Raw genomic sequence first — 25,767 nt, 5'->3', positions numbered from 1 at the left:
AGCTAGACTATGACCTAAGTTCAGCAAACTGGACATTCTTTTCTGGAACCTTTACACTGAGTAAATAATGCAAAGATAGAAGAAACAGGTGCAATTTGCTCACCCTAGCAGCTGTGCCCTGACCAAATGGACTGTCCTCACAGGTCAGTAGTGCTTAATTTTTGGCTGTACTTTAGAACCATGTGAAAGCTCTGAGAGGTCTCATCCTCAAGCTCTTTATTCAATTCGTCTGCAGTGGGCCTAGGCATTTGTTGCTTTTAAAGCTCCCCAGGTTATTATAATGTGCTGTTAAGGGTTGCTTTTGTCCTGTTTCCTACTTTTCTGTAGCTTCCTTGATTCCAGTTTTCCTCTCCCTCTCTTTGAGGCTCCCAACATCACCCCCCAAAAAACTTGGATGATAGATGATCCAGACTTAGTGTTTGTTCCTTATACTAAACTGATGTGAGTTCATAAAGCACATATTTCCTCCTTTGTAGTAAAAGGAGGGGATATGGACTTTCATAGTAGAAGCGTTTGATGCCTTTGAACCTAGCTTTAGAATCACACGTGCACGCCCGCGAGCGCACACACACACACACACAAACACACATGACAAGGAAATGCGGTCCTGGGTCTCTGGTTCCACCTAACTGCACACTGGCTAACAACTCACTTCTTGTATATCATGATCCTGCAAACCTGAGACGATCTGCGGGTCTTGTGCCATCATTTTTGGAGCCTGTCAGAGACTGGGAGCTCCCCCACCTGCAGGCCACCACTGCCACCAGAAGTGGGTCTCTCAGCCACAACAGACTATATCACATCTGACACAGCAGGCATCTCTCGAATCCACCTTTCAAGTTTTCGGCAAACCATTTTCTCACTGTCCTTCACAAAGTTGACATTTTCGGCAGCACAAAAGGAAAGATGTCATATCGGCTGCTCTTCAAGTCCTTGTCACCGTGGTCAGCTGCAGTTCTGTCACCTTCACTCTCCTCACACACTCCCATCTTGAGCCATGTCACAAATAATAATTTATCTAGAGTTGTGTCTTTCCTTTTTTTTTTTTTTTTGTCAGACTGAAACTACCATAACCCAGCTGCCTATCCTTTAAGTTACTAGTTACACAGAGTGTCCTCCCATTCCCCAAATGCTTCCGGGCTAGAGCTTATGAATTAATGTCTATTATTGGAGTAATCGAAGATGATTAAGTCCTAGGTTTTTAATGGGAAAGATTTTATTTTGATATTTGAAATTAAGTGTGAATAATCTAGTTAAAGAAAACAAGCGGCAGTGTGGTTTGTGAAAGCAAATTTATCTCCTTGGGTCGTTCAACTGTCCCTACACACCCAGGTGAACACACAGATTCCTGACCTTTTGTTACCCTGCTAGCACAGTTCTCCACATTATGTTGAAAGCTGGGACATAGAACCCTTGTTTGGAAGGTTAGGTATCTTTTCAAGAAGGTCAGGTTACTAAATTAATTCAAGGCTTACAGTGATGAATATGTTTCTGACACTGCATCTATTTAGTGATCAAGTGTAGAACCCAGGTGGGAAAGAAAATGTATGGATTCAAAAGAGGAAGAGGGTCTGGTCCACTTCTCTTCATACAGCCAGCTTTAAGCTCCAATCACTACCAACAAGGGGTAAAACTCCAGCTGAAGTGGGAATATACTTTCTCTCCAAATGCAAATGTCCACATATGCTGGTGCAGGCACCGTAAACATGATATATTCTCTCTCTCCAAATGGATGCATGCCTGCAGACCGCATTATGGATCCCTGAAAATGTCCTTAAACAAGCATGATAACTGAATCCTACTTACTACTAAATTGTTCCAGCCCAGAAACACGAGAGCTTAAAGGGCCAGAGTGGGACAGAATATCTTAGTAGATGTTCCTTGCAATGCTCCCTAAATAGAACATTTAGGCCAAACACACTCTCTTAACCTCTCTCTCTTTTAAACTGACTTCTCCTAGCAACTCTTTATCCTTACAACTTTTAGAGTGATACCTTTGAATTTAATCCTAGAGCGGAATATTTTCCTTTGTCTCTTTCAAGTGGCTAATAACTACAAATTCAAGATAACACCAAAGCATTATCATCTCAAAAGGAGACATCCCTGCTTGCTCATCTTGATAGCTTGTATAATTTCTACCTTAATTAAACACTGTAATTAGGACTCTCATATCCAATAGTCACTGCTTCATCATGAAAGCCCAGCCTTTCCCTTTCCTCTCCTTTCCCTCCAGCCCAAACCCCTTTTCTAATTATGCCCTGATGCCCTGGGGCTCAGACACGCTGCTAAAACAAATATATCAAAGTGTTTGTTTCACAAAGACTAAGATAGGAAGCAACAACAAGCAGTTTCTACAACCTTACAAATGGGCACTGAAGCTTCTTGAGGTTGGTTATTATTAATTTGAAAAAGAGGCGTGGAGAGGGCAAAAATATATCAGTGAGGTCTTCTTTGACTTCTTTTCTGTTTTTCTAAACATGTAGCTAAAACCCAACAATATCAGAAGGTATCTTTGCTCTCTCTAAAGATGGAAGTGCTTGAAGTATCTCCTTACCAAACCTCAAAGAATATGGATGCTATTGATAAAGGAACACTAGTCAAAGTGCTTTAGGCTCAGTCCAGGTGCTGAATGGAGAACCCAAGAGGAGATTACATAAATTGTATAAAACGTATGCATTGCAGGAAAGCATGTATTTCTTTTCCCAGAGAAAGATCAATTTCCAAAATTGGTACTATACAGATTTTTCTCTTTGAGGAATAAGAGAAGAGATGGGTTTTGTTGTTGTTTCTAGGCAAACATAGACAATTAGGCTTTAGATTCTACCCGTAACTCCTTATGTATAGGCTTCTGAGTGATTAGACCAATAATATGTGTGGTTTTTTGGTATCATACCCACCCTGCAAAGGGTGTGATATCTGGAAATATGTTTTTGCCCCAGTGAGGTCAACAACCATAGGATGAGGACACACGTTGAAATTTTAGAAAGGAAATGCATATTACTTGATGTGTTGCTATGGGCCAGAAAGATTGCTCTGATGGAATCGATAATTCAGCACATTTTATAAGATTTTATGTCTGAGTTGGAAAATCTCTTGTGCTGATGGGGCAAATTTCATTTAGGAATGGAGTCACATGGGTTAGAGGTTTGAATATAAGATCTAAAGAGAATTCCTCCTTGGGATGCGGACTTTTGCTTGAAATGTGCTTGAACCCCCCGCCCCACCAACAAGTACTTTCTATTGGATGAAGTTGCTTCTTTAGAATTTAAAGAGCATGACTCAGTTACATATGCAAGGCCAACACTTGCTCAAAGTGGGAAGGCCAACCAGCCACATGTCCCCAAGTACACTAATGCCTTATGTGTGTGTAACATTATACCAATAATGTTATTATATATATGTAATATATATATAATGTTATTATATAATATAATGCCTGCCTGCTACTCAAGTGCTGTATTCAGAGATCGGTAAAGCTCAACCATCCCTGCTACACAGTCCTCTCTCTCTCCTTCTTTTGGGGAGGGAGAGTTAAAAAGCACTAGACATAATATCTTCAGGAGTGTACATGTGTGACACAGATGAGAGGACAAAGAGAGGGTGAGAACAGGGAGAAAGTTGAGGTTGGAGTGAAAGAGAAACATTTACATGCACAAAAATGGCTGATTGACTTCCAGGAAGGCATTCACAAAAGAGAAATGAAAGAACATATTATGCAACATGGATTGGGAGTGAGGAACCAACACTGGAGGCAAGGACATGGTCAACAAAGCATTTGCTGTAGTCCAGGGGAGAAGACAGACACCTGAACTCTGGTCATAGCACTGAAGAGAAGAAGTGGATGGGCTGGAGGGATATTTAAGGGCACTGACGGAGCACAGTAACTGAATCCTTGTGATGTGCTGAGGGAGAAGGACGAGTCTAGGACAGCTCCCATGGTTCTGCCTTGGGAAACCAGGTGGATGGAATTACTCACCGATTTAGGGGGACTGGTGGAGTAACAGAGGAGAAAAATGAATTCCATGGGATCATTCAGCAACTCAAATCTAACCCATAGGGATCGTGAGTCTCTGCACAGAAGCAGCACCTTGGCTCCAGATACATCTTCCAAAAGAATCCTGGGACATGTTTTCAAAGATTTCTAGAACTCATGCTCTCTTACATCTGCTTGCAGACTCATTAATCTATGCAGCTTACTTTGGATTGGGGCGGTTGGCATTATGGATTTGTTAATTGCTGATACAATGTACTTTCTACACAGGCCATATGTGAAGAGCAGCACTGGCATTCAAGAAATGTTAAATAATAATGTAAATGAGAAAAATTTCCAATCCCAATAATAAAGGGATCCAAGGAACATTGACGCAACTCGCAATCTTCGGAGCTGTTTGATTGCCTTGTCACTGTGGGACAGTGACCAAAGTGATGCTAATCTAAATGTCATCTAAGAAGAATACTAAAAATATTATGGTGAAAATTAAGTACTGCAACCTTAGGAGCTGATTTAAAAATGAGAAGATATAGCGATTTACATCTGTGGGTTTTATGATCACCAAGTGCAACCAGCTGAACATACTCACATTTTCTTTTTCTTTCTCTCTTTGAGAAAATGGGTTCAGTTTTAAAGAGCTGGCCCAAACTAATGTTCCCTCAATCAGTGGTTCTTTTTTCTTTTTTAAAGATTTATTTATTTATTTGAGAGAGAGAAAGACAGAGACAGAGAGAGAGCGTGTGAGCGGGGGGGGGGGCAGAGAGAGAGAAAGAGAGAGAGAGAGGGAGAGAGAGAATCCTCAAGCAGACTCCCAGGTAGGCACAGGGCCCAATGCAGAGCTCCATTCCAGGATCAAGACCTGAGGCAAAATCAAGAGCCAGATGACCAACTGACTGAGCCACCCGGGCGCCCCCTCAGTCACTGGTTCTTAAACACTGCTGCCTATTAGAATCACTAAGGGGAGATTTTTAGAATGTGATACTTAGGCCATATTCCAGATTAATTAAACCAGAACCTCTGCAGGTGGGGCTAGGGTATCAGCATTTCTTAGGCTCTCTAAGTGATTCCAATGTGTAGTCAAGTTTGACAACCAAGGCCTTAACTAAGTGAGATCTGAGGACCAAATGCCTTATAATTAACTGGGGAGGAACCTGATTAAAAGTACAGATGCCTGGCTCCATCTAAGGCTTGCTGAATCAAATTATCTAAGGATAGGATCTAGTACTCTCCATTTTAACAAGCTCCCTATGTGATTTATATGTAGACTACAGTGTGAGAACTACTGCACAAGGTGAAAATCAGTGGTGGAAACTCTTAGGCCTTTAGACATAGAATAAGGTTGTGTAAAAGAAACAAAAAAATCCAAGTAAAAAGGAGAAATTCAACCCATCACCTGGGAGTTTGGTTTTTTGGACTTTGTTTGCAGAGGGCTGTCCTGTGCATTGTAGGATATTAAGAAACATCCTTGGCCTCTACCCACTAGCTGACATGAGTACAACTATTGTCCTCCCCTCCCCAGCGTGACACTCAAAAATGTCTCCAGACATTGTCAAATGTCCCCTGGGGGGGAAGATCACCCCCTCCTTCCCCCGAGTCAAGAACCACTGTTCTCAAAGATGCCAAACATGTGGATGTTTCCATATCTTCCAGTGCCTGGAATTATAAATGGCAATCATCTTCCTGATTGACCAGATATGTCTACTTTTGATTAGATGTTGTGGATTCACATAGGCATATGGAGATGTGGTGCGGGCTTCCAGAGAAGGTGGGATAAACTCAGTCATCAGCAGCTGAGTGGTCATTCATGATTTCCAGCTGCAACAGGGCAGGGCTCTGCCTCCACCTTTGGGTCTGCTAGTTATTAATAGGTAAGAAGTTGATAATTATGTAAAAAGCTACACTTTACCTAATCTGAAGCTGGTTATGAGGTGACGATAGGAATGGGTTCTTTTGTTCAGTTAAATTCAGTTAAAGGGTAATTTGTTTCCATGAGTCATGACTGCCTTCTTAATCTGGGCCAAAGAATACATAATATCTCCGCATGCAAATAGTGTTCATCCTGGTGAAAGAGGTTAGGAAAATGGTTTCCCTATACCAAAAGGTTGTTAATTAATGTTCAAAAGACTCTGCCCTTATGTGGTCTAAAACTCCAGATATACTTTTGTTCTCTTCACAAGGCCAAAATTACCAGGGGAGACATGTTGATTTTGGACATCTTTAGGACAAAAATGGAAAACCCTTAAATCAATTCAGATGACTGCTATACTATCTAGCCTTGAAATGTTGAATCTCATATCAAATGGCTGAATTTGGCATCATACACAATCCACAAATGCAAGCTCCTAAGTCAGACTACCTGTGTTTGAATTAGGATCACATACTTGTTTGTTACAGAGTAAATGACTAAACTTATCTGAGCCTCAAACTCCTCAGATGTTAGATGAAGCTAATATTAATACTTCACAGGGATGTAATGAGGATAAAATGAGATGATGAATCTAACAGCACTTCACATAGTGCCTGGCATATAGCAAGCACTTATTAAGTGGCAGCAATTACCCTTACTTGAATTAAACTTTATTTATGGAATATGACAATGGCTTGTTTCTTTTGTTATTATAATTCATAAAGATAATTTTAGAGGTTGATGGGAAATCACAGATGCTATGATTCTATGTGTTCATTCTGCAGATGAGAAAACTGAGGCACAGAAATAGATACAATAATTCTAGATTCATGCCAAACAGACTCTAATACTCAGATCTCTATAATCTATACAAATGCTGATGTAGTGCAAAGAGGAAGAGCTTTGGACCCAGAATATCTGAGTTTGCCACTTATATTTGTAGACATTCAGTTTCATCCTCTACAAAATGGTTGTAAAAAATAGCTGACCTGAAAATGTTACAGCAAATCAGATGGAATGTATAAAAGCATAAACTGTGGAGTGCGACACAACTGATACTTAATATTATGATTTCTTCTGCATTAAAAATGCAATACACACATAGACCCTGGAACACACATAAGCTTCTTAAAGTACCATTCAAGATCCTTTCTGATAGTTTTTCCTGGCACAGGGTAGGCTTGGTCAAGTGTGGTGGTTTACTTTGTGTTTCAATGCTGAGCACTCTAAGAGCAGCACCTTGGACAGCATCCAGAGAGGCTTCTTTCAAGTACCTGTAACATTCTCTATGTGCTTTCTTACTGGCTGCAAGCTACCCTTGCCTTGCAGTCTGACTCTCATAGGGAAACACAAACAGAAACTTCACTTCACCTCCATCCTTACATACTGCAAGTTTGAAAAATAGGGCTCCACATGGAATCAGGGCTTTTTTTGACCTTCACTAACAGACCTGGCATGTTGATTGACAGCCTGCCACATTCTCTAGGAAGTGAAAGTTGGTATTTTCATTCAGTTTGCCTACAAGTGAACTGTATATATTTCAGGACCTAGAAATATTCCAGTGAACAAATTCATACTGAAACATAAAACATACCTGCTTGTGAACTTTGTGTCACTTGGCAATGCCAGGGTCAGAATGTCAGTTTCAAAACCACAACAACAAAATTAAAAAAAAAATAATTTTTAAATGTCAATGTTAATTTGTGGTGAGGGTAGAGAAGGTGAAGAAGGACATAAGGGTAACACGAGAAATAATTACAAATCTAGTTTAAAAGGGAAAAAAGCTACCAATTTGTCATTTTATCAATTCACAATGAAAGCGGCCCTAACAGACAAAGAAAACAGAAGAGGATAAATATAATTTTAGAACTTGAAAGTGGCTTCAAGGTGACCTCATTACATAAGTGATTCTACTAAGAGCTATTCATTTAGTGATAGGTTTTATTTTGTGTTTTTATTATAAATCTTTATCTAAAGATAGCTTTGTTTCATGAAATCAATGTGGAACTGAGAAGGGTTTGCTAAAAATGATGGAGTTACTATAAATGTATAGACCCAGCTTATGACAACCCATTCTATTTGCTCCTTAAACATAATTTCAAAATTATAAAGCATGGGTTGCTTATTATGAATGACTTGGTAAGGTATCAGGCCCTTAACTAGATGCCACTAAAGAAGCAATCTGATTCATGATTCTGTTTAAATATTGCTCAGTTTTTTCAATATGAATATGTTTTAAGAGTCACTAAACACCTGACTCAAATTCAGTCCTAATGCATGGTATTTTGCCCATTGCTAGGATTTTCTTTTAAAGAGTACCTTGAAAAACCTTAAAGGAACAGAGACTTCAGAAATACACAAAGCTCGCTGTTTGCTAAGGTGGAAGTCATGGCATGGATGGGGGGAATGTCACAGATATTGTAAAACACAAGCCAAAGCACACGTAACTTCTTACCTTTTGGGCTCTGGATTTGCCTGGGTTTTGTAATCTTTTCTTTTTTTTGATTCCTTTTTGCTATCTTTTTTAGCCTCTGCTTCAGATGGGGAGGGAGTTTTGCTCCCTTGAGGGTCTGTATTTGGTGGCAGCCCACTATGGTATACATGCATTTGTTGACTTTGGAGGGGGGGTGGTCGCATGGGGCATGCACAGAGGGTGGCCAGCCACAGGAGAACCAAGAGCACACATGCATGCACAAACAAAAGAAAGAAAAAGAAGGATGCATCAAACAGCAAGAGCAAATGCATTCAAACTAAAATAATAAGCAAAAAAAAAAAAAGATGCAAACTTGCATAAGGAAAATCGGAACTGAAAAGAAAATAAGAAATCCAAAACTGTTTCCATGACAAGATGTATAAACCTAACTGTGAATCAAGTGGCAGTCTTACAATATGAAATCCAGACAATGTGTATCATAATTCATGATGATGTTTACCAGGGAGTTTACAAAAACACTTCATTATTTTATAACACTTTCTTATTCAGTAACATATGTAGAATACAGTGTGACAACCCAGAGAATATAATGCAACTTCTCTCTCTCTCTTTAAAGAATTCAGTCCAAGAGGCTGTAACAGATAGTCATCAAAGTGTACATATTTATAAAAAGCAGAGTTATGCACAGATACTCTTCAGGTATCAGAGTTTTCATAAATATTTTTTATGTAAATAAAAGGTCATGTGCTGGGCTAGCAAACCTTATAACAATGGGAGGTGATGAAACCTTGTTTCCTGTTAAATATTCAAACCTACAATGCTATTGTTAACTTAGTTCTAAATGTTGAAGTTGCATCTCATAAAACCTACCAGTGCTAGAGAGAAGAAAAGCACAGGACAGATCCCACAGATATTTCAGAGTCATCTAGCTTGCAAAGATGAAGATAACTGACAGTCTGATTTAAAATAAATGCAGTCAGTTCGGGATTCTCCCACAAGTGAATTTCCCCACAGCACCAACTTTTCTGGGTTTCTGAAACCACCTAGTTTTTCCTGGATGTGCCTTTCCTGGCTATTGGTTGAGGTGCTTGAGGTAATGCAGGCTTGTCTTCCTAGTAACATGAGGCTACATACATTGGGATAGTAAACTGGCTGTGGCAATGTGGAAATTTATTCCATGTCTTCAGAGCCAAATGGTAATGTTCCTAAATTATTTGCTGCTTTGCATTATTCAGAACATGGATCTTTTCCTCCAGGAGCTGGGCAACGTCTAAAGAAAGAGAGTACTTAGTATGGAGTTAGAACTGATGTTCTGGTCTATAAAACCTATAAAATGAGGGGGTTGGTTACACTGTGATCTCTGAAGTTCTTCCCAGCTCCATGGTTAAACTGTAAGTGTTATGATTATCTTTGCCTTCCAGCTTCACCTAGCTTATTTCAGCTCTGGAAGTGTGCTTGGCTTCCTCCTTCGGCAGGGCATTTGTACATGCTGCTCCTTTTGCCTGGAAGCACTCAACTCCTACACATGCTTCAGTTCTCAGCCCAAGCCTCTCTTCCTCAGGGACACCCTCCCTGCCATCCTAACACCCTGTCTGAGCTATCTTCCTTTATTAAATGCTAGTATGGAATATTATTCCTTGTTGTCAGAGCACCAATCTCTATGTAACCCTGTCCTTGTTTGGTGTCTTGTTTGCTCACTGAGTGAGCCTGGCACTCAGTAAGTAATCGTTAAATATCTATGGAATGAATGATAATCATGAGAACAACAAAGGTAAACAACAAAGGTAAACATTTATGTTTATGAGAACAACAAAGGTAAACATTTATGATGCTCTTGCCATGTTCCAGGCATGTTCCTGAGCCACCTGCATCCTCTCAACAATGCCATGAGGACACTACAATCCCTGTTTTACAGATGACAAAACTGTGGCATGGAGGGTTTCATTACCATCCAGCATCTTTGCTAGTAAATGGAGGAGCCATGATTTAAACCTAGATTGTTCTACCTTCAGAGACCACTTTAGAAGTTCTGTTTGCCATGTCTTTTAAGTTCCTTGAAAGGAGAAGAAACTAAGACCTTTGTGTTCATGTGTGTGCTACAGAAGGAATGGGAATGGACACAAAGTTAGAGATAATTCTAAAAGCAGGACCAGTCATAAACCCTTGCCAGTGCCTTAAAAAAAAAGTTTTTTTTTTTTTTTTTTTTGGAGGAATACTTCTGGACAAGTGCTTACCTGTTCCCGTGGACATGGGATGCACAGAAGGCGAAACTGTAGTGGAGGAGGGTGGGGTCAATCATGGCGCCATTTTCTGCCCGTTCAAGCAAGTCTCTGAGGTAGCAGAGATGTCGGTGACACCCTCGAACTCCATTTCGGGCACAATACTCGTCTAAGACAAACACCTGGCCAGGACTGAACCAGCCCTGTTTGGGGAATAAAGGAGAGACTTTCTTTTAAATACAGGTTTTTGTTTGTGGTGGTGGGTTTATTATTTATTTATTTATTTATTTTTTGAGAGCTGCTACAGTTGGGGGTGACTGGAGAAGGGGGTTCAAAAATTGCCAGATTCAACACATTTTGATTTCTTCTAAGTGCCAGCCACTGTGCTGACCCCCTTGTGAGCACTGGCCGCTTTAGCCCTTGTACCAGCCCTGTGAGGTAGGTCCTGTTATCCCTGTTGGATGGGTGGGAAAATCGAGTTGAGGGAAGACATGGAATTTCCCTAGGATCCCAGAGCTAGCACGTGCTGGAGTCTGGATTAGCAGACAGCATGATTCCAGAAACAGAATCTCACCTGCTGCTCTAACACTGAGCCATACACCTTCCAAAAGCATTGGAGTGGGGACAGGGTGAAATTTTGGTTACTGATAAGAGGAAATAATAACATGAGGTCTTAAATTGGTATCATGCTTTACACAAAGAACTTCCACTTGAACCCCATAGCAGTCTCCTGAGGTGGGCAGGGTAGGTTTATCTTCATCTTATAGATAAGGGAAGAGATCAGGGCTGCTAAGTGACTCGCAGATAATACAAAACAGAAGCAGTGCTGGCTTACTCAAAGTCTTCTGTTTTTCCTACTCTGAAGCATTAAGAAATATTAGGATTGGTCTACATACATGCCAGGACTTCATAAACTCTTTCACTTTGAAAGACAATCCTTTTTAAATTTTAAAATGAGGATAATGACACAACTTTGTAAAGAGAGCAACATGACTAAGTTTTCAAGGTATGAATCAGACACGATTCAATTAAACTCAGAGGTGCTTCTGGTGTCCTGGCTTAGCATCTTGCTTCATTTTTTCCTCTGGCAATTATTTGTTTTCTTATTATTTATTTGCTTGCTCTATGACCATATGAAACTCTGCTATAAAAGAGAACCTGGATGGGATCTCTGATTCAGAGCAGACTGGGAAGCATGATGGCTTAGAAATCACTGCCTCCATGATGCACTTAAAAAAAATAGATGCTCAGAAAGGCTAAGTGGCTTGCCACTCAAGGTCACCCATCAACCAAGCCACAAATCAAATCACTTCTTTTGGTTTTAGTACCTTTCAGAAGCGAAAAGATACAGGTTTCCCTCGTTATCTGAAAATGGAGAGTTCCTACAAAACCTTTCATAAGCCAAAATGGTGTCAAATGAAGAAGCAATCACCATTTCGTAAAAGTGAAAATCCTCTTTGGATCTCTTTTAGTTATTGAAAACAAGTACTAATATAGGTCTTTTCATAAAAGCAAAGTGGCCTAGAGTGAACTTTTGGATAGTGGTGGGGGTAGAGGGGCAACCTGTAAACCAATTTAGGTTGGTACTTTGTAAGCTGGGAATTTAGAATTGTTTTAAATATATATTTAATTGTACTTTGAGGGTCCTCTCTGAGTCTTGTGAATATCGCTCCATCTTGGGAGAGAAGAGGCAAAAGGAGAAAGTGATGGCGGGTTTTGCGGGTACGGGGGGTGGGGTGGGGAGGCAGGTACAGGCCACAGAAGCGCAGTGAGAGAGGCCTCTGCAGTACTCTGATCTTGTATTAGTGATCTGGGGACTCTTCGATTGACAACATGCAGCTCAGCAATACATCCAACGAAAGACGGCATCTTTCCTATTTCAAATTATAAGTTACTGCAGAGGGCGGGAGAGTAGTCGAGGCAGTGGGCTGCCCCTATAGGCAACTTCTTTGCCACTCCATCTGCTACCCCAAATGCTAAATCTTAGAAACAACACTGCTGTGAAAGATTAAAATATATTTTCTACGACTCAGATGACACCAAGTCTTTTGTAGATGCCAAAATAGCTGCTTTGAAAAGAGTTGAAGAAATATCAATTAGGAACTCAGTCGAAGACACAGAAAAATTTATGTATCCCTGCTGGTCGGTCTCCAAAACTAACTGAAAAAAAAAAGATTGTAATAATGAGAAAATGAAATATATAGAAGCAGAAGATAAGGTCCTTTTAATTGCTGTTATTTTCTGAAATTTTGGGATAATGATTAATAGATCCAGGTATACAAATACAGAAGGAAACTATTTTATGATATTTATAATGAATTTTGTGTTTTGGAGCATATTTTTAAGCCTATACATGATTAATAGGAGGCAAGCTTCACAACTTCACTTCTGGTTTAATTTTTTAGAGGGCATTTGCTAACTCTCCTTAGTGACTGAATCTCTTAGCGAAAAAGAAAATTGTTTTTAAAATGATGTGAAAAAGGTCTTGAAAATAATACATTTTAAAAAAAATTCCTCAAGAGAATAGGAATTAAGCTCAGCGGCATAGTCTTACAACTTTCATGAATGCAATTTATAATTACATGAATAATCACATAATCATAGGAAACACATTTGAGAAAAATTGCCTTGCAATGCAAGGTAAGCTTTTTTTTTTTTTTTTAAAAGTCAAAGTGAAGTGTTCCCTTCCAATTTGGCAAAGTTCAGATTCTTCTGATGAAGTGATTCTAAACCCGAGATCATCAATGAATCTTTTATGAGACGCAGATTAATAAGTTATTCCGTATAATCCCATTTCTGTTTTTAAGACATTTTATCTACTATTTTTAATAGTTTGGCTTCTGGTTACAGGAAAAACATGGAATTTAGAATAAAAAGTAGTAAGAATAGATGTAAGAAATAGCCATGTCATTTAGAAAGGAAACAGATTTTCATTATATTTACATAAATGTCAATAATATGTTAACCTTAGTAAATTATATATTGGCAAAATACAGATATATTAACCTTGGTGTTTAGAGTCAGGGCTGAGGCTTTTCTTCTGTATAAAGTAATTTCATTATTTCCCCTCACTGTTCCCATCTATAAAGTGGGATTAACATCATTTACCTTTAAGAAATGAAGTAACAATTTACGGTTTGTAGAAGGAAATAAACGGGGTCTTTTTTAGGCTTCTGAATTTGATTAGTATAAAGTCCAAAATATATCTTCAGGAATCCAATAAAGACAGAATTTTTAAAAAGACATAATAGTTGTCCCTTGGATTTAAATGATTCAAATCTAGGCTTAGAACAGGATTTCAAGAAATGTTAATGCTCTTGCTGGAGAGCTGGACTTCCAAATGTCTAAAACACCATAAAAAATTCCCCCCAAAGGGTGAAAAATGCTTTGAATATTATGAAAAAAATTAGAAGCCATCCAAACAAACAAACAAACCCAAACCAGTTTAGCTTATGAAAAGCGAAGTGAAGTTTATTTACAAATCATTTTAATTTTTGAAAAATAAGCAAAAACAACACATTCATTTCTGAGACAGAAGCACAGGGTCTTATCATCTGAGGAGGGAAAGGAGGAGGAATCTTAAAGTCTAAGAAACCGAGGCAATTTTTACAAGTTCTCCACAAGCAGGTGCCAAACTCGATTACCCTCTTGGGAATATTTCTCATGTAGCAGCTGAAAAGGGGGAAGCTTAGCTAGGGAGGCTGGGGAATTGGATCCGTCTCTACTGATAACTTCCTCCCGCTCTGTCTTCTTTCTTTGGTAAGTAAAACTATCTCCACCCAGGAAATCAAGAACACATTTCTAATTGTTAAAGGAGCTCTGAAATGGAGAAAAAGAGCTTCTGATAGAAAGGTAGAGAGATTTTTTTTATTAAAAAAAAAAACCGTTATCAGGTTTAAATTGCTGTAGACCAAAGAATATACTTGCCAGGCAAGAATACGAATCATTAAGTCTGTGATCCAAAGTAAGGCGTTGCACCATCTCAAAGAGGGAAGCGTGGTCAAAGTTACAGGGGTTGGAAGAGATAAATTCATCCATGCCATGTTTTTGAGCTCTATCTGCGTCTGTTCATTTATACATGTAGAGAGAGACACAATTTAGAGAAACACATCACATTTTCTTTGACATTTCAAATACACAGGAATTCACTAGGCATTATGAACGCTAGCTGCTCCCCCCGCCCCCGTTGCCTCCCACCAACATCCGCAAGATACTCTTTTTACCTCCCATTGTCAACTTGCATCACTCACTGGTGAGTTTATTGCATTTAGGCAAAAATATATTGGCATCAACATGTTTATCAAATGATCACAATTCCAGTGCATTTATGTTGTTCTTTAAAAACTAAGCACACGACCGTAACTTCGCCTGTATTTCACCAAACACTGAAAGCAGATCGGATCTTTGCTTATAAAAGCCTATTTAGCTTTTTTTTTTAGTTTTTTTTAATAGATTCTGCCATTCCAGTGGTTATGTCTAGAGCAATTTCTCTACAATTATTGGGATTAGCTGGAAAAAGGGGTATGCTGATTTTCAGCAACGTGACAATATTTGTATCTTCCCCTTCCCCATTCCCATCGCCAATTTGGTTTCACAAAAGATTTGGGTCCCAACCCTCCAAAATTAAAAAAAAAATAATAATAACAAAAGATTTTCCTTGAAACCTGGAGAATAAGTTAAATGGGAATTTAGTTTGTGATAGCCAAGGTCATTGCCTTATAGTTTGCTTACAGTTAGCAAAGCTTATGGAAGAGACAAACAGATTTACTCAGCAAGGGCTATGATCTGCCATTTATTGTGAATTAATAGTCTCAATGTATTCACACTTTTTCTTACAGGGTGAAGGCTGCAAGCAAAACCTCCTAAGGGCTAACTAATTAATCTCAATATGTGTAACTAAAATGCTCTATACTCAGTCGGCAAAATAACTCAGAATTCAACTCAAGGGAGACCAAGTAAATCCTGAAGAGGTAGGAATGAAGATCCTACGCATTAAAGGAATCGGCTCACTCCACCTCATATTTAATCACTCTCCTGATATGCAGACTGCAAAGAAAAAGAATCTTATATCAAATTAAGCCAGAGTTTATTCATCCCCTTGCATGCAGTATTCTACCGGATTATGGGGACCTGCCCGGGACCAGCGATGCTGTCTGGACAGGAGGAAAATCAATTTCTGACTTGGGAGGGTATTTGGATATATTTTCATGCATGGCCTTCATCCCAGGCAGTTTTTCCCCCCTTCCATACTTGGGGTATGACTGAAAACTCGAGTTTTGGTAGCAGGGTGACGTTAAGATGATTTCTTATCACATTATTGGTTTTGTGCATCCTTCAGACCTAAATCCATGGTATGTCAGATTTTTGCCCTCTTACTGTTCGGTTTTTTAAATCTCTAGTCATTTTCCATAGAAGCAGCAAGTGGTCAGTGTTTGAACAGGATGTGTTGTTTATGTCCTAGACACACAGAAGCAATGGTTTCCAGAAGACAAGTTGAAGAATGTATATTTTAATAGCCAAATTGCTCCATTAGGATGATGCAACATAAGCTTTTGGAAAGGATATCACATGTATGGGAATTATACTAGAAAGAATTCTCTTTGCTCTGTTAACTGCCTCGGGTTTGTCTTCAAGAAAGTGCTTTCAGTTTCAGGTTAGGGGCTTTATCTACGAGGATTTCTTTTGTTGGCTGTTTGGGCTCCAAGCTGTATTTCTCCTTTGACTCAGGATGGTTAGGAAGAGAGGTGGCCAGGAAGGTGATGCTGGGGAGGAAGCCAGCTGCTTCAGGAGTGTGTCTGTGTGAGGCTCCTCTGGCCCGAGGCACTCATCTTAAACCTGTTCCAACTTTAGCTCTGCACCAGCGGAAGGACAGTCCTGCAGTCCAGGGGACACTCTCCAACCCACAGGACAGATTATGCCCTCCCACCACCCTCCGGTCAGTCCCAGGTCCATTGCGTTTGGGAAAAATAACAGTGGGGTACACAAATTGCTCATCCTATTTCATCCTCATAAAAAGCTTCACCCACCTCGTGCCTCCCAATTTTAACAGATAGATGAGGCATTTTGGCTAGCACCAGCTTCTTGCTCTTGAATTTCTCAGAAGAGGCTTGCAAGCTGACAAATCGGCCCAGGCCTTACTTTGCCAGTTTGGCTCGCTATTTTATTGCTCTTCAATTACGATGGTGCAACTGGTCATTTAGCTCAGAGAGAAGGGTGCTCTTTCATAGCTGTTAAAAATATGACACATGTTTCAAGTCTCTTTCTCGTTATTTGTTGAACCTCTTGAAAAGTTTGCGGTGAACTATTTCGCCTTGCTGTCTGCCCACTCAGGAAACAGAGCTGAAAAGACAACTTGGCTCCTCTAAGGGACCTGGATAGAGACCCACTCCCCACCCCCCTGATGCATCACAATACAGCTTCACGGGGCTAATTCCTGGCTGAGAGTACATCTAAAGAACAATTTCGCTTTTACTTAGGTTTTAAAAAAGCAGGCTTACAGAAAAATATGCTTAAAATCAGCCTGCTTTCTTTTTCAGAAAGCAACCCTGTCAACATAAAAATTCCTTTTTCCTTCTTCCTTTCTTCCTTTCCTCTCTCTCGGTCCACATGTAGATGAGCCTGGGACTGCTTTAGGAGATCTGGACTCTAGTTTGAGCTCTATTTTTAAATAAGCTGTGGGATGGCGGCTTCTTGCTCTCTCTGAGACTCAGTTTCCTTGGGTGTAAAATGAGCCGAATGTCCACTTCCTTTGGTGGGGTCACTGTCATTTAACCATCCTTAAGATCCCTTGCACAACTTCCACATGTGTAAGATGGAGCTGAATGCAATGGGAATTTCCAGCAGGTGAAACGAGCAGCCTCTGGATTTTTGCTTACACAAAATCATCATTTACTCAGATTTAGGCTCATTATCTTAATGATTCCAACAACTCAAGAGTGGTTAAAAGGGTGGTTGGCTCCCATGAAATCTTTGAGAGTTTCACTGAGATTATATTCAGAAAAAGAAAAAGGAGCGGGGGGGCCAGGGATGCTATTTTAAGGTGTCAGAGGAAGGGATCTGATTTTTAAGCTCCATCCCAGCAGGGATTTTGGTACTTTTGCTCTCTGCTGTATTCCCAGCAGCTAGAATGGTATACCTCGGTACCTGGTACATAGTAGGCACCTGAGACGTACGTGTTAAAATAATGAATTTATTTCATTAAGATAAATAAATTCACTACTTCAACAAATATTTTCTATATGAAATGTTGATATACTGAATTCAATGGGAACAGTGTATTTGAGCTAGGTTAGCAGGTGGTTAAGTAGGTGGGCTTAGGGGGTCACAAAGACTACATTTGAGGCCAACCCTGTCATTACTAGGCATGTGATATGAGGCAGGTTGATTAGTGTTTCTGAGTGTCCTTCTCCTCCTATGTAAGCTGAGAATAGTGTTTGAGTCTACCCTCGGAAGGTTACTGAGAGGTTCTGCTGAGAAGGACTTGTCAAGCACTTGGACACCTAGCACATAGTAAGTGCTCGATAAACCTTAGCTGTGAGCCAGTGGGCAGGTTTCTTAGTGCTCCCAAAGCCAGTTTGTTTAATGTTTTCAGCAAGCCAAGGATGTCTCTGCATTTATAGCTAATGTTAGTTACAGGTTGCTTCTTAAACCAGATTGCTTCTAGGAAGCTGGGAGCATTCCCAATCTCTCTGCTTTGTGCTTCTCCTCTGCCCCTGTACCACTAATTCCCACGTCCTGTCTCTGTGTTTTTGCTGGTTATGTTCCAATTTCTCAGTGGTCAGAACACCCACACACAGTTGAATCCTTTGATAGATAATATGTTCCTTGAGGGCAACTTTCTGATCTGTTCTTTCCCCTGCCAGCTCCCAGAGGAGCCAGGTCCTTAGGAGGTGTTCATTAACTGACTTTTTCTGACACTTCCATCCCAGGAAACTTCCCATTGACTTTATTAAGGAGTCACACACATGGGGATTCAGATGGCATCTTGCAAATCCAAAAGTGGGAACATGTGCTCTTCGGGGGAAAAAAAATCTTATAGAAGGAAACAGAATTCTAGGTGCAGGTGTCTTTGGATACCATTCAGATTGTCTGCCTGTGTCTCCATACATGTCTAGGACCATATGCATTACATATGTTGTCTATTTTAAAATAAAACACTGCAGTGGTCCAGCTGTTCCAAATTCTGTTTCAAAGAACTTGTGGGTGCTTCCCAAGCAACACCATATAGTCATTCTTGCACGGCCCCAGTCTGTTCTTCTACAGTGTGGAACATTACAAAATAGATGCTCCTTGCAACTCCATTTTCCCCCGTACAAACAATTGGAACTGGTTGGTGAAAAAAAAGAAAACTCCAATGCTGACGTTAGCAAGGGGAAAACAGCCCAAAGCAAAATATGAGAAAGTTACTTCCTGAACTCAGGACACCTTAGGATTGCTTCCTGTGCCAATGTTTGGCTTGTGTCAGGAGAATGAAAATGAATTTGAACACTAGGGAGTGCAAAACAGAATTAGGAGGGTAATGTGGCTGCTGAAATCTCCAATGATGTTTGGATTATCTCTGGCCTTGGGAAATGTATACCAATGCTCTTTTTCATTAATATGTCTTCTTCTTTTTAAAGAAATCAAGGATTGATTGCATTTTAAGAACTGACTTCAACCTTTACCTTTTCCAGACCTGGCTGAATAGTTCCTAAACCTTCCTTGGTCTGCAAGGGCTCCAAATGTCCTAAAAATCAGCTGTGTAATTTTATAAGCTCTGCAGGTAGGGCATAATTCAACACATCTTCCAAACAATGCTACTTGTTTTACTTCTGGGGCTTAATTGCATAATGATTCTGAAGCCCCGTATAGCATGGGCATAGACAGGACTTCCGACTAACCTTGGATGAATCAAGTTGATATAGATACCTAAACTATATTAAGAAACTTAAAAGTCTTATTAATGGTATCCATGACATAGAAGCAGGCTGATGGACACAAAGACTTATGGAAGGCAGGTACACTTTTGAGTGGAAACTCATCAAAACTACCCCAAGTTTACTCAGAAATAATTTTGGTTTGGCATTTAAGGAATGTTGGGAAAATACTGGTTTCTAAAGTGGTATGATTATGTGGATTTTATACTCTCATTTCATCTACTTCATTCAAATTCAAGTGACGTCACTAATTGATGGCCCTACTAGTTATGTTGTTCTTTAACTCATCATGATGTTTGGGTTTATTTCATGTGTGATATTTGTTTCCTTTTTCTTCCTTACAATGGGAAACATATAATATTTTTCATGATCTCTTGTTTTAATAACGAGCATATTTATGTGATCTTGTTTCAGATATAAAATGTTTTAGATAAGTTTACAATAAGGTCTACCAGACAAATGTAATTTTCTTGGTGGGACTAATACAGCTTTCAAATGTTCATTTTATTGAGATTTTCCTATTATTCTAACAGCTGAGGGAATGAGGACAAAAGGTCAAATCTCTCTTTTTATTTTGTAATATTACATTTTGAAACTTCTCATAGGCTAGGGAAAAAGAAATTCTGCTGTTGAAAATAATTATGATTCTACCGTTAATAAATTGTCTAAGAGAGGCTCCTTTCTCTAATAAATCCCTTTTATAATAAACTAGAGGTGCCACTTTATCACTGAAATGTGGAGCACAGTTATGGCTGTTGTTGCTCCTGATGGATGCTAGAGGCAAAAGAATAGCTAATATGACTCTAAAGTCATTGTGAACCCAAACTGCAAATTAAAAGGTGACTTTGTATCTTTCTTATATGGAAAATGTGTGCTTGTCATATCTGCTTGACAGTACAAGAGTGAATGTATGGTTTGGACAATAATGAGCAATGACAGTAGTCAACCTCATCAGAAGACATGAAATAAAGAAATGACAATGATTGATGGCAGCTGGCGGTTTACGGATTTTTCTAGAAGAGTTTTTGTTGGCATGATCAAGTAACCAGGGGATGTTGTGCCCTGCCTGAGCTCTGCACAGCAAGCAAAAGATTGGTCCTCGTATGCCTGCTGCCCTTGAGAAACAACTTAATTCCTTCATGGTCCCCTTGACTCAGTCAAGCTACTTGCACGGCCAAGAGAGAATGGCTTCTTGGAAGCTATGAAGGGCCACATTGCGTTTTGCAAAAATCTTGAATTTAAAACTACTATGGCAGTACACCTAAGGTGATAAACATGTGATGTTTATTTCAATTTAATTTTTATAATTCCTTATAAGACAGTTACTTTGAATAAAATTCCTAACAGAAATTTTGTCAATGATCTCAAAATGAATAAGTAAATGATCTGTAATTTTCCCTGCTGTATTTATTACATTTTCAATTAATTTACAGAGTACTCGATGATGTCTTTATGTTCCCTGTGCCATGAGCAAAATTATAAACTTTCTGTAGTTGGCTAATTAATAACGTATCTTATTGTAAATCACTATATGACATGAGTGTGCTCAGCTGATGAGTGAATAATACATTTAAAATGTGCCTGAAGTAGTTCACAAAGAAATGAGCCTTCATTTAACATGGATTATGTAGATCATGTCATGGCGTTTGGAAAATTTTCGACCTGATTTTGGGAGTCTATTTCTTTTTTAAAAAGTCATTTACTTTTGCAACGAGAAGGAAAATGATTTACAGTGTAGTTTGGGGTCATGCAAATTAATTTGACATTGAGTTAATTCTTTGATATTGCATTCCTGCAACGTAGCAACTGCAAGTTGACAATACAAGAAGATACAGCAAAACTCTCATGAGATAAAACTATAGAAAGGAATAAAGGCAAAAGACTATTTGGAAATCTACTAGGATAGCAATGCATTGTTGTGCAAATATATGTAAATTCTCTCAGAACAGATTTCATTCAGTCATCTATTCACCCATCCTTTCTTTCATTCTTTAAAAAAAAAAGGTATAGCAAAATCCTAAATTCCCACTATATTCACATTCTATGGTAAGTTTTTAAAATGCCTCATCAGACATTCAAAGTAAAGTAAAGTTAAATTAAGTATCTGCTTGGAGTGGTGAAAAAAATCTGTCTGCTAGCTAGGGGTACATTTACGCAAAACAAAAGAAAAAAGAAAGAAAGGGGTAAAGAAAGCAAATTAAAGAAACAGAAAGAATTAGAAGAAAGTACTATTATTAAATGGGCAGGAGGATTGATATGACCTACAGTTTCTAAATCAGCATTCAGAATACTCAAGTACATATTTGCCTGCTCTCTTGACTGATTTTTCTGTTTCCTTCTAAGGTTAAGTCTTCCCTCAACACCTTGGGTGGACAGCTTTTCCCTATATGAATGAAGGAATTGTAGATTCTCTTTCATTAGTAACTCAAATAGCAAAGAGAAAGGTTTTTCTAAGTTTTAAAGTTTCTTTTTTCTCTTACAGGTGTATTTTTAGAAAAATTAATACCAATACAGATGACGTCAAAAAAGCTATTGTTATCTTCATGGTTGGGGGAATAGCAGGGAGATATCCAAGACCAGAGGTTCAAACCCTCCATGGTATTGTGAGATTGTGAATCTGAAGCTTCTGTGAAAAAGCTACATGGACTCAATCATGTCCTTAATTTCCTGTTTTTGTGTGTGGTGGTCCCACGTATTATAGCTCTCCTTTCAAAATTAATCTTCTATTGGGTCTTACTTAGAGCGCACCCTCAAGTCAGGTAGAAGGAACTCTTTAGTGTTCAAATAATGCATTTACTTTATTCATTGTATTCTGCGGTTTCTTGAAATCTTATTCAGTTAACATCTTTGGGTGTCCTACCCTACCTTTCTATTTGTTAAGGTATCCATGGTTACCACCCCACAGGTACAGCTGACCATTCTCATCTTTGGAATGGAAGAGGAAGAACAACAACACATTATCAGAGTGCAAAATGATCTGTTTTCAGGCATTAAGCAGTCAGGTAGCTGTGAATTCCATGAAACAATGGCATCATTTGCCATTTTGTTGTGATGCTAATTAATATTCTTAGAATGAAAAAAAATTAGGAGATGTTAATGGTTGGCTTTACTCAGAGGATCATTTGATGCCAATATGAAAGCCAAGGAGAGGAGGCAATTATGCACACATCACATGCATCCTAGTTTCATTATGGAAGCTTACATTTCAAACCTATGGTCAGGAAAATAACATGAAAAGTTTTACTACAAAGTCTAGACATGAGGGAGATTTAAGAGGAGAGGGAGGAAGCACATTGCAGGTGTCAGATAATCTAGTCTGATTATCTGAGCTGTGCTAACTATAGGGGAACACTTACCCTTCAGTCCAGCTAGAAGTTAGCAGGGTAAGAAGGAACAAACCAGAATAACATAAAGACTAGCAACAAGGCTCAGGAAAGCAGACAGGAGTTCTCACCTAGCAGCTAAAGTTCTTGGGTCTGAGCAAAGATCGAACAAGAAAACTTAAATGAAACAAAATAAAACAAAAACCAAAATCAACCGCCCCCCCCCCCAAACCAACAGTAACCAAGACCCCACTAACTGCTGAAGACTGTTTGGGTGGTAGTAAAAATAGAACAATTCTCAAAAACATCCGACTTTAGGGATGTATGATGTGATTAACAGTTATTAGTTGAGAAACAGACATTAAAAGGAGACTCATCGCAAGTGATATATCAAGTAATCATTGACCAAAGAGCAAAACTTAAAATGCTCCCTTCCCCCACTCCGAATGAGAATGGAGGTACTGGTTTTCACTGTTCCTCTAACACAGACTGGACAGGAATCTGGTGTCTCAATGAGAGGCCACTTGGCATAATAAATTGTGGCAGCACTCAACAACAGATTTGAACACAGTTTCCAAGGTGAGCAACATTGGCCTTAAAAACTGGAAAATTGCAAATATTTGTTTAAAAACGTTGTACAGCTAGCCACTGACTTAATTTTTTCAAGTTTAAACCAAAATAAAAGGGGAAAAATTAAATCAACAACACACACCAAAAAAAAAAAAACATAAAAGAACAAAAAAGTTTTAAAGTTTGGTGGAACCCTCCCCAAATCATTGTAGAGTCACATACAAACTAATGAATAGCAGGATCTATTTTTTCGGTTTTTACAATTCCATATAAATACTCCACTCCACTCTTTCTTAGACGTGTCTTTTCATTTTAAAAATTGCAAAAAATAAAAACTGCACCCAGGAGTCTGTCAAACTGAATTTAGAAAGACCCAAATAAACTCGTAATTACTCCCGAGCTTCCCAAACTGCAAAATGTTCCATTCTCAAGTTTCCCCTTAAGCAGACAGCGACATGACAAGACTGGAGTGTTTATTTTTCTCTACCTGAAAAACCTCTCCCATTTTTCTGTAGCTTCCCTTTGCCAACTAAGACTAATAAGGTGATTACAAAAGGTAACTCACTGAAATGTTGTTCTTAAAAATCATTCACTTGCAAGAATGGCAAAGACTTCGAACAAATATTGGAAACCAGGATTTGATGAAATGTGCACAGGACTAGGTATTTAACAATGACCCTTACCTTGTAGAAGTCAAGGAAACCTTTTTAAAATGCAATACTTGATTGTGTTTACTCTTTGTGTTATAGAACACATGACTGAATGTTTATGATGTGACAATATAGGCTGAGAAGCAGCTATCAGTGAAGGATCAAAGTTTGCTGTTTATTACTATGTTGTGATTGTTTTTCATTTCCCTAGAACCTTGCTTTGTTGTGCCAGGTGACCAACCTCTCCCAGTTTGCCTAGGACCAAGGAATTCCTGGAGACACAGAACTTTCAGTGCTAAAACCAGGGAATTCGCAGGCAAATCTGGATAAGGTGGTAACTCTAAGTATGAATCAACCCTGTGAGTTTGACTGCTACCCACAAATGAGGCCTGATCTGTTTAATAGGGATGGTTTGAATTTAACAAATTAAATGCAGCTGTAAAGTAATTGTGACATAACCACTATTCTGTAACAGATTCCAGTAAAAATTAGGATATACTCTCAAACCCCCAGCCAGTTTTTGGTTGTAATGCATCACTAACTCAGTGACCCCAGGGAATGCAGAGCTCCTTTTTCCTTTTTTGATCTTTACCATTGGTTTTATATACACCTAACTCCAAATGATCAGGTGCAGAAGGCTAGGTTGGTTAAAATTCTGACTGGAATCCTCTGCTAAATTATGGGAACAGAAGGCTCATTTGCTGGTACTCTGGTTGCAGTTTTTATTAAGAGCCTAAACTAGCAATAGACAGAATCTGGAGTGGTATTGAGCCTCTGTTTCAGGAGTAGTGAAGTAACTATGGAATCACTGGGTTCAACATTATTGGATTGAAGCTCCGGGTAAGGACTGTCATTTATTACAGGGTCAATGGTGTACAGTTGATGCAGATCGGGCACGACACAACTCAATAGGCACCATTCACATTTTTGTGTGCGTGAAAAGTGACTAATGAAGTGCACAGTCTGCACGGACGAAAGTGATAGCTTTTTGCTTGTAAAACCTGGTAGGTGTGGTAGGGCCTCACACTCTTTGGAGAAATCTTGTTCTTCAGCAGTGATTAAGGAGACAAGAGAGAAGGTGGTTCCACCACAAGGTACTGACAAATTTCAGAGGCATGAATTATCTTACTTTCTCACTCATCCCTCAGTCTCCCTCCCATGCTCTCTAGGGATGATATTATCCACCCCCCCAAATTCTAACCCTTGGAATTCTGCTTTGGATGCCCCATTTAATACAAGTTCCCTATGTCAACTAGGGTGGCAAAATACATCAAGCTGATGTGCACTCAATTAAATCTTCCTGCTGCCTTGTGTTCAGCATTCTAATTTCATTGCTGAATGAGTCCTATCCACAGAGGGAAATCTAATCCAGAGCCCCTGTGTATTTCCATAAGGAGACCCATCCCCTCCTTACAACCGTCTTCAGTGGTCTTCTTTTTTTAAATAAGTGTTTGGTTTCCATTTACTTTTACTCCTGAATTCCTTCTTCTCTCCTATACTAGTGAGGAAGAAGTGAGGCTAATCACAAAGGAAGCAGTAATTTCTTGATCTGGGCAGATGACAGAACAGAAACACTGAAGGTAAGGTGGAATGGCTTCAGAAGAAATTGAGATTCTTTGGAAATAAAACCAGTATTTTCCAAATACCACTTGAGATACGTGTTCTATGAGGTTGATTTGGATGGTGATTATAATTTGGAATTTCTCCCCACTGACATACAGATAATTTCATAGGATGTGTTGTTTCTAAATTTATTAAA

General features: G+C 39.1%; 1 protein-coding gene across 15 annotated transcripts in view; it reads right to left on the bottom strand.

Annotated features, from left to right (window-relative positions):
* Window positions 1-25,767, bottom strand: part of CADPS (calcium dependent secretion activator) — a 470,398-nt gene that overhangs the window by 121,815 nt on the left and 322,816 nt on the right. For 8 of the 15 annotated variants that reach the window (XM_088021915.1, XM_088021919.1, XM_088021922.1 and 5 more), the window contains exons 12-13: window positions 14,478-14,614; window positions 10,566-10,753 (exon numbers count right to left, since the gene is read on the bottom strand). In XM_088021915.1, the coding sequence (XP_087878041.1) occupies window positions 10,566-10,753; window positions 14,478-14,614 (325 nt within the window). Of the gene's footprint in view, window positions 1-8,352; window positions 8,512-10,565; window positions 10,754-14,477; window positions 14,615-22,821; window positions 22,834-25,767 lie in introns of all 15 variants that reach the window. The other 7 variants (XM_088021901.1, XM_088021897.1, XM_088021905.1 and 4 more) reach the window with 3 other exon arrangements.

Source organism: Eumetopias jubatus, unplaced genomic scaffold (assembly GCF_037043125.1).
Source record: "Eumetopias jubatus isolate StellerSeaLion01/CBP00866 unplaced genomic scaffold, mEumJub1_p1.0 scaffold_1, whole genome shotgun sequence".
NCBI classification, from domain to species: domain Eukaryota; kingdom Metazoa; phylum Chordata; class Mammalia; order Carnivora; family Otariidae; genus Eumetopias; species Eumetopias jubatus.
This window is presented reverse-complemented; position numbering and strand designations above follow the sequence as displayed.